We start from the raw sequence: 17,257 nt of genomic DNA on the forward strand, positions 1-17,257 counted from the left end.
GGAGAAAGGTAGGGCAGGGGAGCAAAAAGCCTAGCCACATGGAAGGAGCCGGGCGTCAGACGCACAAAACAGCCATCTCTCCTGCTCTACTCCTCAAATCCTGAGGTCTCTTGATGCGTGTGGCTGAGATCTCCTGATGAACTAGGACGAGGGAGCAACACATATTGTGCTCAGAGAATTATGTTCTCCTTTTCCTACTGAACCCACAGTACAAGCCATTCTGCTATTCACAGATTGGCTCCACTATCCACCAAGGTTTGCAACTCACTGTATGCCCCTGAAACACCACAAATTTTCCTGAAAGGTGACTGGGACCTCTTGATTTCTCAGCATGAGTGTTGAACAGACAGCAGAGCGCTACAGTGAACCTCTTGCTACCTGGGCTGTAGATTTTAAAACCTGCAGCTTCAACCAAAAGGAAGCCCAGAATCCCTGTAAACCATACCAGACCAAAGAAAGCATCTCACGGCACATGTAAGTTATGGCAAATCTGGGACATTGGCAGGGAGGGGCAAGTCTGATGAAAATGAATTTCTTGAGACCCACAGAAATATTTGTATAAAGAGAAAAATCTGCCTGCAAGTGGGGTTCTGTTGTCCTCACTGCTATTCCCTCTCCAAGTGCTCAGAAGACGGATGGAGTCCCACGTCCCCCACACCAGGAAGCACAGACTCACCCCTGACAAACCTCTTAATGACACACTGTGGATTCAGCTAAGGCCTGTGTGAACAACGCACTGCTCAGCATACATCTGAACACAGTGAGTTCTTTGGTGTCTTTCATGTCAGGCTGACCCTAGTGCCCTCAAAACCTCAGGATAACAAAATGCTTTTCAAGCAGTTTTAATTGTACTTGAAGTTGCTGCCTCTTTTTCTGTGCCGTTCTGGCAATGCAGCTTTACTGACACAGATGGACACACTCTTCTAGATCCAACTCTCTGACGATACACATGAGGAACAGAGCCCAGAGAGGTTAGGTGGTTTGTCCAATGCCACACAGCTTGTTAGTAGGTTTACTGGACTAGAGTTCAAATCTTCCAATTTTTAATACAGTATTTTCTCCACCAGACTATGTTACCTTCCTTAAATTAAGATAATTGTTCCTTCATACTATAAACATACATTGAGGATCTACTCAGTGCCAATTATTTAGAATACAGGAAAACACTCTTTACCTGAACTCAAGAAGGTGCAAATATTTCCTAATACCTCGGAGAAGTGTCAAAAGAATAAGAGCCTCCCCAGATCCATAATATAAGGATTCTCACTGCATGTATTTTATTTTTGATGAAACAAATGTGAATTGGGAGGAGTGCCCCGTGTGGCCAGAAGCTGGCGTAAGAGGCCCAGAGCTACTATAGTAAGTGCCAACTTCTCTTAGCTCATTCTCACACGAGGAGAACTTAACAATTTCCCCATCATCTTGAGGAGCCTGCAAAGAGTTCACTCAGGGGAGGTATGTTAGAAGAACCCAACACAAATTTTGTAAAAAAACAAAAATACAGGGTTGCCTGGGTGGCTCAGTCAGTTAAACGTCTGACTCTTGATTTTGGCTCAGGTCATGATCTCATGGTTTGTGGGATCGAGCCCCACACTGGGCTCTGAGCTGACAGTGGGGAGCCTGCCTACTATTCTTTCTCTCTCTCTCTCTCTCTCTCTCTTCCTCTCTGTTAATCCCCTGCTTGTGTTCTCTCTCAAAATAAATAAACTTTAAATAAATAAATACATACATACATACATACATACAAAAAACATACTTTCATTATGGAGGGGAAGGATGCTTAAAATTTACAATCTAATCAGAATTGGCTCTGTCCTTCCTGGGTCACAGAGCCACTTGTAGCCAGAGTAGAGTGGCAACTCTGAGGGCAAAATAGGCTTAAGCTGGGTGGGAAAGAGCTGCAAGCTTCCTCACACAATAGTGGCAGGGTCAGCTAATCCAAAAGTATCAAGGCCAAAGCCAAATTAGTAGGGGAAATATGCTTCCTTCAAGTGAAACTAGACTGTGCTGTGTCTGAAAAAAAAAAATAATAATAATAATGCTCGCCATGGCAAGGTGACCCAGGTGCTTCTTAGATGACCCAGAAAGAAAACTCTCTCTGTAACTCTCTTGTAACTCTCTTGTAACTCTCTCTGTAACTCTCTCTGGCAGGGCAAGTTTCATGGGATAAATTCCTACAGCCTACCCTCTCTCTATGAAGCCTGTAGTCAATTACCATCCTTACCCTACATTCTGGAACCAGAGGGGATGGGCAGAAGAGGGCCTCACTCAGAATCAGCTAATGGCTGATGCAAATTAAGAAGAGGCCAAGGGGCAATGGGTAAGATTTTGCTCCAGGGCAGGGGGGAAGGCAGCAGATTTAAGGAAGAGGCTGCACAGGGAACATGTACAGGCAGGATGAGAGGCCTGGCAAGGACAGAGGAGACAGGCAGTGAGATGGACAGACCTGCAGAGCTGGGGGCTGGTGGGCTGCGGGGTAGGCACAGTGTGGGTCTGAACAACCACCTAATCACCTTGTGAGTTCCTCCCAAGGCAGCCCTGGGAAATCATCACCACCGCTGGCTCACAGGCGGTTGCTGCAGGGACCGTGATCCCTGAGAGCCAGCAACAGCAGACATATTCGCCAACCACTGGCCTACCATGGACGGGAGTGGTGAAATAAGTTCCCCTGCCAGCTCCCTAAGGCACTAGCATGTGCCCTTGAACCAGAAAGAAAGAGGCCCCTACCACACTTGAGTCACACTTCCAGTAACAATTTGTGTGTGGGCAGCTAACTGGCCTCATGGGAGCCAGCCAATCTTTGAGGGCCTTTCCCCTTCCTCTGCAGACTGGATGGCAGGAGGGACAGCTCAATTTCTGTTGGTGTGTATATGCTTACTTGGTGTTTAACATTTTTAAAATAGACACATTTTAGGGGCACCTGGGTGGCTCAGTTGGTTAAGCGTCTGACTTTGGCTCAGGTCATGATCTCACAGTTTGTGGGTTCAAGCCCCACATTGGGCTCTGTGCTGACAACTCGGAGCCTGGAGCCTGCTTCATATTCTGTCTCTCTCTCTCTCTCTCTCTCTCTCTCTCTCTGCCTCTCCCCTGCTTGTGCTCTGTCTCTCTTTCTCTCAAAAAATGAATAAACATTAAAAAAATTAAATAGACATTTTTAGAGCAGTTTTAAGTTCACAGCAAAACTGAATGAAGGAACAGAGTTCTCATATACCCCATGCTCCCCCCCACACACACACACAGTCTCCCTCCACTATCAACAACCATCATCAGAACCAGATCAATTTTTCAGAGATTTCTTTAGATCTAAACTGTGTAGAGAGAGGGGGAGGGGGGAGAGAGGGAGGGAGGGAGAGGGTGGGCAGGCAAGTGAGAGAGTGCTACTCTTGTAGAAGCAGGGGAAGTGAGCTGACTTGCTATCCATTTAAGGGTGAGCCTTCTTCTTCAGATCTTCTCTGAATTGCTAAATTTGACCACTTCTGTACAGCTGGTTGCTAATGTCCCTTCTAGCTCAGACATTTGATCTGCCTCCTGTGTGCTCAATACTTTAACACACACATGCATATACAATCCTTTAGGTCACTCTCAAAACACCCCACCAGGCAAGGAGAACAAGTATTTATCAGTTTCGTTAATGTTAAACAGAGCTGAGGTGTCAGGAGCTGTCCCCAGAGCCTGACAAGAGTTTCCTTCCGGACTTCCGTATCTATTGTTCTGGAGGGATTGAGTAAAAGTATGAGCACAGTCCTGGGTTTCATCACCATCTCAGAGATTCAGAAGCCTTAAGTGCAGCAACAGATATGTATGCTGGGGACATGCATACAATTAAGGGAAGTATGGAATTCAGGAGCCTGGAGTTGAATCCCAGCTCCCAGTCTATGCAGAAAAAAGAGATAATAATAGCACCTATGAGGTAGGGTTGACAAGAGGCTCCACAAAGAGAGTGATACACAGCTCTCAGCTCATGTAGGCCCACAAACGTCAGAGTGAGAGACCTGACATGACCCCAAACCCTTCATCTGAGAGACAAATGAAATAAAACTTAGGGGTCCATTGACTTCTAACTTAGAATAAATAGGAAACTGTGAGGCTGAGAACCCAGCCAGCTCTGGTTTCACATTCTGTTCCACTATCAGATGATTACAAATAACAGTAATACTAAAAATAGTCACTGGTGATGATGGTGATGCTCCATTTATGAGCCCTTACTAAGTACCAGACCCCATTACACCTCTCACAGGCCCTATTGCATGTGAGGCTCACAATAAACCAATGAGGTGAGCATCCTATGCTGTTCCCATTTGGCAGGTCAGTAGTCAGATGCTCCTAGAGGTGACGTGTCCTGGTAAAGGCAACAAAGTCAAGAGTAGATCCAAGCCCTTGCTCTGAACGATTGTCCTGTGCTGTGCCTCAAAAATGGGATGTCTTTCCTCAAATAATTGTACCCTCTTTAGCTGAAGCCATAATTAGAGCCTTGTTTGCCTTTGAGTAATTGGCTTCCCTCTTTGCTCTGGTGTCTGGTTCCACTTGGGCAGTCGCCCCAGCCTGGAGGGTATCACACTCAAATATCCACTTTGGCTGCCTGGGGCTAATGAGGGCTCTTGAGGTGGTTTGCATTTAAGTGCCTGGTACTGCAGAGAATATCCACACACAGACACACCCCCTACCATCAAGGATGACAGTGTGGAGTTGTAAAAACATGTCCTTCCCAAATTGGATCATACCACTCCAGCTTTTTGCAGAGGACAACATGGTCTGCTTTCTGCTGAGTTTATCCTATATGGAGGAAGCACAATCCTGTGTGACAGTGTGTGTGTGTGTGTGTGTGTGTGTGTGGGTGGGTGGGTGTACATGCATGTGCATGCATGTGTAGGGGAAGAAGAAGGGACACTCAAAATCCTTGATAAGCCCTGGGAAAGTTGAGCAAGATTTGTGTCCAACAGTGAAGAAATAATGAGCACAGAGGACAAAGATTTGTCTATCAAGGTTATGAATTCCAACAAGTTTTTCTAGCACTAAATTAAATGAACCCAAATGTCCCTAAATAGGAAAATAATGAAATCAGTTGTAGCTCACCTATACGATAGAGCCCTATGAAGTCCATAAAAATGACATGGGAAAATATCCCAAACAATTCTCAGTGAAAGAAGCAGATTACAAACTTGGTAAAACATTATCTCAATTATATAAAATACATGACATGAAAGATGGGAAGAATAAACAATGTTTATCTCTAAATTAGGAGCTCATAGATGCTTTTATAGATTTCCAAATGTTCTACAAAAACACAGTATTTTGATAATACTAATTTCTATAAATAATAAATGTCATCTTTCCCAATCCTGGACCAGCATTCCCAGGAATATGCCCAATGAAGCTGATGATGTGGTCAGAGGCCCCCATTTGCAAGGGACTTTGTCAGGCAAAGATGAACGCTGAGTTCTGAGGCTTGAAAGTCAGGGTCTTTGGAGAGACAGGGTTCCACCTCTGACACTACAAGGTTGCCCCAGAGGCAGTTCTCCAGAAAGGGGCTGTAGCGCACTCATTATTCTCTGATGTTTGGCTGATACCCTTCCTCCTCCATAAACCTGTCATTCCAAAAGCACTGTTCTCACTGAATTCTGGTAATAATCATACTTACAGCATTATTTGTAAGTAATACTATAAATTTGTAATAAACTTATTCAAACCCTATAAATCATTTTAAGCCCATAAATCATAAATTTACCCCAGAGGCTTGCTGTCCTGGGTCCATGCATAGGTTTTACTTGGCCCGCATATTGTTTTAAAAAATCTATCAGCAGGTTCCATATAAAAACACGTTTGTAGAACTTCCCTCCAAAGAGGGGAAGATCAGGTAGCAGTGGGCCCACGTAATGACGTGGCAATGATTCCTTGGCACTGATTCACAGCCCTCCTGTATACCCAAGGCATGGACGCCCCCTCTCGGTCCTCACCACTCCCTGTTGCCTCTTCACCATGAGCTGAGTTGTAATTGATCATTCTCACTCTGTTTTCTTAGTAGCAGAGAAAGATTTCTCTGTATACTTGTCTCTGTCAAAGGTGGGGAAATGAATGATTAACCAAATGGTACCATGCTTTAGGAGAAAATAGAAGGAATCACATTTCTTTCCAAAATGAAGAAAGTTCTCACATGTTTCAAAGGCAAGAAAAAAATCTGTTATTAAAAATATATATAAGTAAGATTACATTATTAAAAAACATATTGATAAGGTTATCTTATCAAACAGCATAATAGCTATCACTCTGCACCTTCATTTCTATTTACCTTCATGTGTAGGCTCAAGTTGGAATACCTCTGGGGTAAATCTTTTCTCTCTCAACTGTAAGCTCCCCGGGGGTGTGGGCAGAAACCCTTCTGTTCAAACACTGCACAGCAATTTGGAGCGTGTACTGGGAATCAGACTCCACCTGGTATCCTGGCCCTCTCATGCTATTGGTCTGTGGCTGCTGGAAGGTTTCTCAACCTAACTATCAGTTTCCTTACCTGTAAAATGAGGATATTAATACCTACCCTGTACAGGGAGGTCATGATAATGAAATGAGAATATGTGTGAAAAAACTTAGCATAGCATCTGGTACTAAATAATGGTTAAACAAATGGTGGCCATAAAATTATTTATTACTATATTTCTTTCATACTCCCCATAGCATAGTGCTGGCTACGTTTTTAGATTCTCAATAAATATAATTTGAATTGAAATCAATCTGCAGCTGGTTTTCAATTCAGCTGTATTGTGGTCTTAAGGAAACTTCCTTCTATTCTAGGAAAATTTTGGTGGGGGCAGGGGGAGGAATCAGCAAAATCAAACTTAAGTCCTCCTAAAAGCCTCAGAATGTCCTAAAATCCTGACTCACTATAATTTAAACCATCTACAACTGTAATCTCACAATGAAAACAAACAAAACAATTTTGGAGTCAACATATAAATGTGTAAAGATTTACATAAGCTTTCTCATTGTGTATGTTTCCACATATAAAGAATCACTCCCAAACTGGGAAAGAATCCCATGGATCATGGACTGAAAGGCACAGAAACAGCCTGATCCTGCAGTTCTCTAGTTTTAATGAGGTACTTTTTTTTTTAATTGCTGAAGAGTTGATTTGGATTGTCATTAAAGAGGTAATCTGGGATTCCCCCCAATTAAACCATACTTCATAATGTCATTAAAAGCTACTATTCTAAGTATTTTGGGAGGTTCAAGAGGGATTCTTTTCTTTGATTGTATGCCAATTTTTTTTTTTAACCTCAGACCAAAAAAAAAAAAAGGACACTTTACCAAATCTCTCTTGGATTTATTCTGCAGCTTATTAAATCACCGTCTTCTCTGATTCTAGATCTGAAGGTTTCTTCCCAAGACTGAATTCTGCAATCAGTCACATTGAAAAGGAAAGAGATGTGAAGGACAGCCTCTTCTCTGATCTCCAAGTGTAGAAGGGACATTTTGGAACTGGATGTAGCTTTGTAACACTGTAGGTGGGAGGGACAAACCCCTATTTGAAGAGCTTTGATGTCTCCAAATGCTCTGATGAGAAAAAAAACTTAGGTCCTCAAAACTCAACAGCTCTTTCTTGAAGAAAATAAATTGGCTCCAGTACGTAAATCCTTTTACCTTTTCCAAGGTTCTGAGCTTGGCTGTGGGGCCTTGAGGGCATCATGCAGTTTCCTTCATCTGTTTGACTTTGTATAAAATGGCCTCATTCCTTGCTCCCAGCTCAGGCAGGCTATTTTAAAGTGTTGGGGGCAATATGTGGGAGCGGAGGTTTTTAGGCACTAAATGATGGTCAAAAGATTCAGCAATATTATCATTGTGAATCAAAGAATGATTTTTTAAATCACAGGTTTTCATATTGGTAGATCTCTAGAAATCTCATTATTGTTCAATCTATGATTGTATAGTTGATCTACAGAGGTTATGTGACTTGCCCAAGACCACACAACCATACAGTAAGTGAGATAATGTACATTAGTGTGCAGCACAGAGCCTGGTGCATAACAAGCACTCAGTAAATGTCAACTGCAGTTGCTACTGTTGATATTATTGTTGTTTCTATTATTCAGGTCTCTTTACCCTTCGTTCAGTGCTCTTTTTATCAGATACATAAAGAAACCACCCTACGGGCCCAGTCATTTCTTGCTATAAGAAAAATGATCATTCGAAGGAACCATCTCATTTCTTTCATAACTGAGAAGGTCCAAGCCTGGAGAAGTGCTATGTCTTGCCAATAACACAGGAAGCCAACACAACAGAGGAGCCTAAATTTGGGACTTGCTTGTGGAAGGAGAGGCCTGACCCTTCTGATCTTTCCACCCTTGACTAGTAATAGCACAGAGGAATTGTACACTGTGTACCAGGGACTGAATTCAGGCTCCAGCAACCCTCCTTACCCTCAAATCTCTGGGGAAGAATAATGTCCTGGAAATAGAAAATGACACTGGCATGGAGAAAATAAACTGTCCCACACTTGAAACTGGGAACAATGTATGGTCAAATGGGAAAAAAAAAATAAAAAAAGATTAAATCAGACTCCTACCTCACACCATATATAAAACATAAATTCTGTTGATTGATTACAAACTTGCGTATCAAAAATAAAATGATAAAATTCTTAGTAAAAATATAAATGAAAATCTTTTAGCCTTGGGGTTGGGAAAGATTTCTTAAACAAGGCATAATAAGATTTGACTATTAAAATGATCAATAAATTGATATTAAAAGTAAGAACTTCTGTTAGAAAAAATGCTCTTAAGCAAATGAAAAGGTAGGTTATAAGTATATAAATGAGAGGAGATATCCTTAATACATAAGATCAACGAAAGATGCATATGAAGAATACATAAAATCCTGCAAATCAATAAGAGAAATGCAATCAACCCAACAGAAAAATGAACAAAAGAATTGGACAGACCTATCACAGGCATGAAACACAAGTGGCAAAGAAACATAAGAAAAGATTTTCATCATCACTGGTGATCAAGGAAATGCAACTCAAGACAGTGAAGACTTAACCTCACACCTATGTCTTTGGTAAAACTTGAGAAGTGGGACAATACCCAGTGTTGAAGCGACTGTGGATCCACAGGATCCCTTATGCATCACTGATGGGAACGTAAACTGATGCAACCACCTTTGGAAAACAGTTTAGCACCATCTCTTGAAGTCAGGTATTCAGGTCCCTTATGACCAGGCAAATCTTCTAGTAGTTGTATACCCCAAAGAGACTCTTGGATATTTGCAACAAGAAGCATGTACAAAAATATTCTTAGTAGCAATGCTTACCATAGAGAAATACTGAAACAGTCCAAGTGCTTAAAATTCCATAGTTTATTCACAATGAAGCCCTCCATAGTTGTCAAAACAAGGAACTCCAGCAACATGTAATATGGATGAATCTTAGTAAAATATTAAGTGAAAATAAAGTAAGTGTCCCCCCTTCCACCAATTTACTCATGTTTCAATACCCTTTTCAGAAAGATAAAATAACCAAAGCACTAGATATATAGAGATGCAATAAAACTGCATAAAAAGGAAAGCAGAGAAATGATTAAAGAAGATTCTAGAATGTGGTCACCTTTGGTAAAGAAAGACAGAGCCACACAGTTACATGCCACTGATTGTTAAGTTTCTAGTTTTTGTTTTGGGTAGTGAGTGTATGAATGTTTCATTTATTGTTAACAATAACTAAATGAATATGCAAATAAACAAAAGCAGACCCCTGTGTGGACCAATGATGAGGTATATTATGACTCAAGTGTTGTGATGCCTCCAGTTCTGTACAAGTAAAGTCCTTTCTTTCCTTTCCCTCTTTGTAAGCAACTCTGGCCATTTAATCGTATGACTGCCAAGGTCCAAAGACCAGTTTCTGAAAGCTGGTATCAATGGAACTCTAAGGAGAGTAGGCATATAAAGAAATAAATCATAGCCCTTATCCATAAGCAGCCCACTCCGTCAGCACAGACAGCCCCAAAAACAGACAAACAAGACTACAGGATGTCAAGTATCACAATGGAAGTCTGCACTATGCACTGTGGGAGCCACTTCTCATGACCTGCACTGCTTTCCTTTCCCTCACTCAGGCTCCTGGAGTTGTGTTTCCAAATCCAGAGGCATCAGCTGGAGGGCTACCTCTATCAGAATCTCCTTGGAGGACTGATACCATGCACATCACTCACTCCCTCACTCCATCTTCAGAGTCACAATCTTTGGCATAGGGTCCAGGATTCTGCAATTTTAATGAACTCCGCAGGTGCACCTAAGGTTTGAGAAATCACCCTCACAGAGGGTCTGTGCCTTGTTTTATCCCCTTTGTAAACCCAGGATAATACTCTGATCATACTGAACTCTCTACCATCACATCTTCCCCTATTGGTCAGGTACCCTGGCAGCCACCCCACTTTTATAGCCCCTGGGGAAAGAGTTGGGGAAGGCTTCCTCAGAAAGGAAGGTGTGACAGAGGGGAAGGCTAGCGCCCTCTCTGCTTGAGGTTGAGACCTGCAGCCACAAGACATGTGTGTCCCAACAACCTCTCTTGAGCCAAAGTCCCAAGGAGAACCATTTTAGATAAGTTGTGGAGAAGGCCAAAAGCAAAGTCTTTCTTCCCTTTCCTAATTTGGTCCCTGGGACACAGTTCCAGATGCAACTTTGGAAAGAGGGAGGGGACTATTTTGAAACTGAAAGACTGGTTACATCTGAAGCCACAAGGTACCACTAAATGAAAACTTTAAATTGCCACAGTACAATGTGAAGTGAAAACTCAAAAAGATTAGATTAAAAACAAACAAAAACTAGAAGCTGTATCATCTTTGCACACTGAACTTGATGCAGAAATTTGCAAACTTGCGACTGTTGTGTCCCCACTACCTCCCAGGCTCAACCTACACTAGAGACTGAGTAAGTGCTGAATGGGGCAGAGGTGACATGCCTACTTACTGAAGACCGGACATTTGGTTTGGGTCTTAAGGGGATGAGTAGCAGCTGCTGGTTAGTGGTTGGGGGTAGGGGAAGGCGCTGGGGAGGCAGAAGAACTCATCCTAGATAATATTTGCAAAGAATAGAAGTATGGAAGGCTGTGTACAATAGTGTGCAATGCCAGGAGAGACAAGAAGCCCTCCACAAGACGAGCTCATGTCCTGGAGGAATAGGACTTATTCTCTTACTGCCTTTTCCTTCTGAATGGTCTCAGAGCCCAGCCTGATGTGGACATTCCAAGCTCCAGGTGGCCTCCTAACACTACTGTTTGCTTCAGCTCTGCTCTGAAAAGTTATAGCAAAAGTTACAGCATCAAGAGTTCCATTTCCCATCCAGGCAAGGGTCCCTATACACAGCCGTCAGAGAGTTGCCCAGCATTTGAAACAGGGATAAGGAGTGGAGGATACAAGAAAAAAAATACCTCAGGAGGAACAGTGAGGCATGTCTCCTAATATGAAAAAGAAAGCGCTTTCAACAAGAAAATAGGCAGTCTTCTCCTTTTTATTCATTCTGAGAATAAAGCACCATATAGTAGAAAGAAGATGTGTTTTGTTATTCAAATGACTTGTGCCCTGAATCTAACTCTAATACTTACTACCTGTGAATGGCAGAGACAGCACTCATCAAATATTCCATGTGTATCCCATCACTTCCAGATTCCCTTGCAGCTAGGTTAGGAACTTGTGATGGGTTCTGGCCAAAGGACTGTGGATGCACTTGGTGGGTGTCACTTTCAGGCTGACATGGAGGCCATGGTACCAGCTAGAATAGCCTCAGAAGGGACAAAAGGTGCAGGGCCCCCCATCAGATTTTACAAAAGAGAGAAATAAACCTTTACATTGCTAAACCACTGAGATCTAGGGATGTATTTCCTACTGTGGCATCACATAGCCCGATACATGAATACCCTAATATACTGTGTAATATTTGGTCTCATTGGGATAAAAGTTACTTGATATTCCAGGCCTTGGTTTCCCCATCTATAACATGGGAATAATAATACCTATGATATTAGGTTGTTGTGAGAATTTAATACATGTTTATGTCCTTTATAACACTTAATGCATAGCTAGCATGTAATAAATATAAGTCTCGCTCTAAAATGCTATTGATGGCATTATTATTCTTGTGGCTATTACTGTTATGCAATAGATACAATAGATACTTTTAAGTACACAGCAAGTATGTAAAGTACTCTGCTGGGTAGTTTTACATATGTTATCCCATTTTTGTAGGTAAGAAACCAAGGTTCAGAGAGGTTACTTGTTCAAAGGAACACGGCTAGTAAGCGACCAGGCCAGGACCAGAAACAAGAATTACCTGAATCAAAAGTCTGTATTCTCATGGCAACAGTCTTACTCACATTCTTCAGATGTGGAATCCTGGAGGTTCAGAGATGTTACATAAGTTCACCAAGCACAGTAATAACTGTAGAGCAAGAGGACTCTCCTCTGCTCCCAGGCCAGTGCTGCAGGGATGTGCTGATTCGCAAAGATAAACCCCATGGCACTGGGCACGGCCACCTGTGCCCCCACCCCCCATGGGGAGCTGTGGGTATTGTGGGCAACAGATAAGAGGAAGGGGAAAGAAGGAAATTACATCCTGATAAAAGAAAAAACTGGATGCTTTGTACTCACAGAAGAGCTCTTCAATAAAGTTTCCAAAGAAAAACCTACTAGCTGAAAATAAACACCAGAAGAATTTCCAGATCTCTGTCAGCACTGTGTCTCTTGTCTCTGTCTCTCTCTGTCCCTTTCTGTCTCTTTATTCCCTTCTGTCTCACTTTCTGTCTGTCTCTCTCTCTTGGTTTCTCTTTGTCTCTCTCTGTCCTTTTGTTTTTTTCTTTCTGTCTCTCTCTCTTTTGGTCCCTGTCTCTCTCTGTTTCTCTATCTCTGTCTCTGTCTCTCCCTCTCCTCCTCCTCTGTTTGTTTTGGAAGTTGAGAAAAGCGAGCAATGTGGATCCTAAAGCAGTTTACACTGAACCAGATGGTTCATCTGATTAGCATCAGACTAAAAAGACACATTACTTAGAGATTAGGTTCTCATAGGGACAAATCTGTTCCAAAGGCACATAAGGTTTGCTTTTCTCGCAGACTCCCCCCAGAGCTTTCTCAGGGCATATCTATTCCTTTCTCCCATCACCACCAGCGGGCAAGTCTGAGCTTGACTTAGAGAAGATAGCAAATTAGTCTCCACAGATTTCTTAGTCTCCTCTCACTGAACCCTGAAATCATTCACACTGGGTGGGCCACTCCCTGTGCGACCTTGGCTGCTTGAGACTCTTAACTCCCTCACACCCCGGGCTAAAAGGCCATATTATGCCATTGAGTCCACACAATAACCCAATGATACCCGTTCTGTGGTTATTCCCACTTTTCAGATGAAGAAATTGAGATTTACAGGATTAAGTAATTATTAAGTAATTTACTCAAGATAATAGGTCTAGGAGAAGTTGAGATTAATTGCTTCCATGAAAGAAAAAAGGGGGGAAAGGGTGTGTGTGTGCTCGCACGTGTGTGTGTGTGTGTGTGTGTGTGTGTGTGTGTTAAAAGAGTCCTACAGAACAAACCATCATAAAAGATGGCTGTCAAGTGTTCCAGACTGTGTAACTATGTTGAGGTCTACAGCAAGACAAACAATAAAACGAGAAAGCACAAACATCTCACTCTGACCTGTATTTCTTGTAGCATACATAGCACAGGCCTTTCGCAAAAATAAAGGGAAATGAAATTAAGATTGGAAAAAAAAAAAACATTCAAAATCAGAATAGGAAGCACACATAGGCCAAGGCCTTTTTATTGAATAAGTTCTGTGTTTCTCAGAGGTTGAGGATATACATGTAGCTTCCAGGGAAGGAAGGAAGCTTGGCTTCCATGCAACTCTCACATTTGAAGGGACCCTCTTATTGCAAGGAATTGGGAAGTCAGAACAGAAGCTAGGAAAATGGAAGGGGCAGCAGGAATAATAACCACAACACCCATAATAACAGCTATCACTTAGTATAGGACACTGCTGTGATAGGTACTTTAAATGCATTATTCACTTCATTAGCCACATGGTAGCCTTCTAACATAGACATGGTTATTACTTTTCCATTTCACAGATGAGCTTACTAAGGATCTGAGAGGTTAAGTAAATTGCCCATAATCACAGAGCTAATAAGAAAATGAACTAGGAATTCAACCCAGGCCTAGTGATATACAAGAACAGTGCCCTTAACCAGTAAACCTTGTCTCTCCCCCCTCTCCGTAGGATCCTCCTGAAGATAGGCCAATAGGATAGTCTGCCAACATTTCAGAAAGTGCTTAAAAGCCTTCTGGCCCCTCTGCTTGATGTCAATACACATGTTTAAGGCTGTGAGTACAAGCTAATGTCACCGACAATACTCCAGGCAATTTGCACATCTGGCAGTTAAATGAGTGCAGGCTCAAAGCAAATCACATCCCTGAGGCACAGGACACTTCACAGGGAGAACAACAGGAGGGATTTCATTTCAGCTCAAACTTGGCCAAGGAATCAAACTCACCTTATTTAAGGGTATAAAGGAGATACCCAAGAGCCAATGAGACCCAGCAAGCACGTATGAATTCAGATTGTATTAATTTGGAACCTGAGCACTTAAGAAGAGGCATAAACTGATGTTTCCCTTTGGGGTTATTTTGGGAAGAGGGTTCACTTAGCAAATCAATAGTGGGAGAGGAGTTACCTTTAAGCTGTGCATACTGCTTTCACATGTGAACCAGTGATGGATAGACTAATTACACATTGCCTCCCCTTTGAAAGATGTCTCCAAAGAGTTCTCTGTCCACTATTTCTGGTCTCTGTAACTGTTTAAAGGGAAGAACTTTGCATTTCTTTTCCAACTGTGTACAGTGCTGGGGCTGGCCTTCTGTCTGTTAATATTAATCAGAGGGTTTTTACCGAATCTGAAACTCAGAGACACAGCAGGACTGGTGGGTAGCAACTGTCCAGCCTGTGATTATGCTGACTCTTGGGGGCCACCACCAGCCCGGGAGATGTGACTCCAGTATAGGAGTTACTCCGACTTCCACCAGCCTGGAGTCGACACCACATGCCCAATCCAGGACGGTGCTGGCACTCCATCTGGCCTTGATGCTAAGCCGGGCCCCTGCAATGACGGCAGCTCTGAACAATGAGGGGAAGCCAAATAGCCCCACTCTCTGCTGCCTGTGCAGTGCAGCACCATACGTACCTGAAGTCATCCTGGTCCCTAGGGTGGGACTCAATTCATCTCTACAGTCTCCACAGTGACGCCCCCCCTCCCCCCCAAAATCCAGGAAGAAACTGCCAGGGCAGAAAGGGGCAGGCATATTTCAAAGCTTTCAGAGTGAGGGCAATTCAGTCTGATGTGGAAGTCAGAACATGAAAACCACAGAATGTCCACTTAAAAAACCCAGTACACAACAGATGCAAGAAGACTTACCAGGATTAGTTTCTAATCACCTTGCCACAAAACACCTTGTACAAACAAACCATATATTTGTTGCATTCATCTGTTGTCACACATCTGTCTGAATGGTCAGGAAACCACAGACACAAATATAAAATCACAAGAACGCTTTTCTTCCCATGCCCTTCTCCTACCCTTAACTCCAGGGACAGGAATTCAGAGAGCAATTTTGGATGCACTATGTTAACCAGGCATTGGGGGAAAAGAATATTTACAGTGAAGTGGCTGCTGAATATTTCTGTGATTACTAGGCAATTTACGTAAGTATTCAAGCCCAGCTCTCTGAATAAATTTCAGCTGGGTGAGGACAGATTCTCTGCCTTCTAAGACCTCTTGTTTCTTGCACAGTTTGCTTCTCATTTTATCACTGACACCAGTGTGGACACAGAAGAATTAAAAATTGGGAAGTGTTGGCCTTAGCATACAGAAAACAGTGCTGACCCTCAAAAATCTTTTTTTTCTCATCCTCGCAGATAGGATTGATATCAGAAATGTCAAATGTTGCTGGAGATGAGGTGAATGATGAACTGACTTCTAATCCTGCCTGGCCATATCCAGAGGTGTGGCCCTCTAGGTCACTGACCTTAAAAAACAGGGCACCCCAAGGCTCTTAGCAGTGGGGCACTGGTCAGAGGACTGGTGGTTACCAGAGATCAGTTTGGGGTGAGCAGAAGCTCCTGCCCAAAACTAGTGTCATTCCCTGCTCTTGAGAAAATACCATTAAGTGAAGAAAGGCAAAGTACAGGACAGTTGCATATTACACTATTATTTGAGTAATAATAATAATAAAAGATCAGGGAAGAACGTATAGTATAAATGTGTCTGATCGCTTATACATAGAGTATCCCCGGAAGCAAACATAAGAAACTGGAACCATTGGTTGCCTTTGGAGAAGAGATCAGAGAGATTATGAAGAGGGTCTGGAGGAACTCTTTTCATGTGGTACCTTTTCATACCTTTGCATTTTGATCCATGTAAACACATTAGCTATTCAAAGGTAATTTACATTTTGCAAAACTAAAACAAAAACCCCTCTAATTTCTACTCCATCAGAATCTGAGATGGGTCACAGGAATCCGCATTGGCTCTCTAGTTTATTCTTACACTCTGGAAACTTTGAAAACTTCTCTGTTACAGGTTCTTTCTACCAAAAAAAGAAACTTTACCTACTTCCTCTCAAGTTGAAGACATTCATACAAGTATAAACCATGTAGGGGAAAATCTCATGGCAGAATGACCTAAAGATATGACTCCAAATTTACCACCTCATTAAACTCTCTCAGGAGGAGCAAACAATGCAACCTAAGCTTTCCTAAAATCAATTTAGATTCCGATGGCTAAGTTGTCAGCTACTTCCTACTTTTTGCATTTATTCAGACTGAGGGAGTTGTTAGAGAAGAAACCTTTGAGTCACTGGGTAGGTTTCTCTGGCCTGTTGAGCATGTGGTTTATGGCACCATTCACCCAGCCAGGATGCTTTGCACTCACCTTGCTTTTTAAAGAGGTTGCTCTGGACTATCTCATTCATAGACTGGACTTTCTGCTTTTGGAGTTTCACAGGGGGGATGCAGGTGTAGAACTCATATAGGAGTTGGCTGAGGACAGGAAAAATAGGAATGCAGAATACAAGTTAGATCGAGTTAGATGTTTCCCACATCTTGGCACTTACAATCCACTCCCAGACTGCCAGCTCTGTGGAGGCAAAAACGACATATATCTTGCTTCCTTGGCTCCACAGTTCCCGGCAAAGCATCAGATGCATAGTAAGCTTTTATGTCATTGGTGTTAGTGTTGACT

The 17,257-nt window shown here is 42.5% G+C and overlaps 1 protein-coding gene across 1 annotated transcript in view; it reads right to left on the reverse strand.

The window, feature by feature from the left end:
• The window catches only part of DOCK2 (dedicator of cytokinesis 2), a 417,962-nt gene that overhangs the window by 278,947 nt on the left and 121,758 nt on the right, over positions 1-17,257 (reverse strand). Inside the window, 1 exon segment of the mRNA XM_030327773.1 lies at positions 16,949-17,055. Within this exon segment, the coding sequence (XP_030183633.1) occupies positions 16,949-17,055 (107 nt within the window).

This window comes from Lynx canadensis, chromosome A1, assembly GCF_007474595.2.
Source record: "Lynx canadensis isolate LIC74 chromosome A1, mLynCan4.pri.v2, whole genome shotgun sequence".
Lineage (NCBI taxonomy): Eukaryota > Metazoa > Chordata > Mammalia > Carnivora > Felidae > Lynx > Lynx canadensis.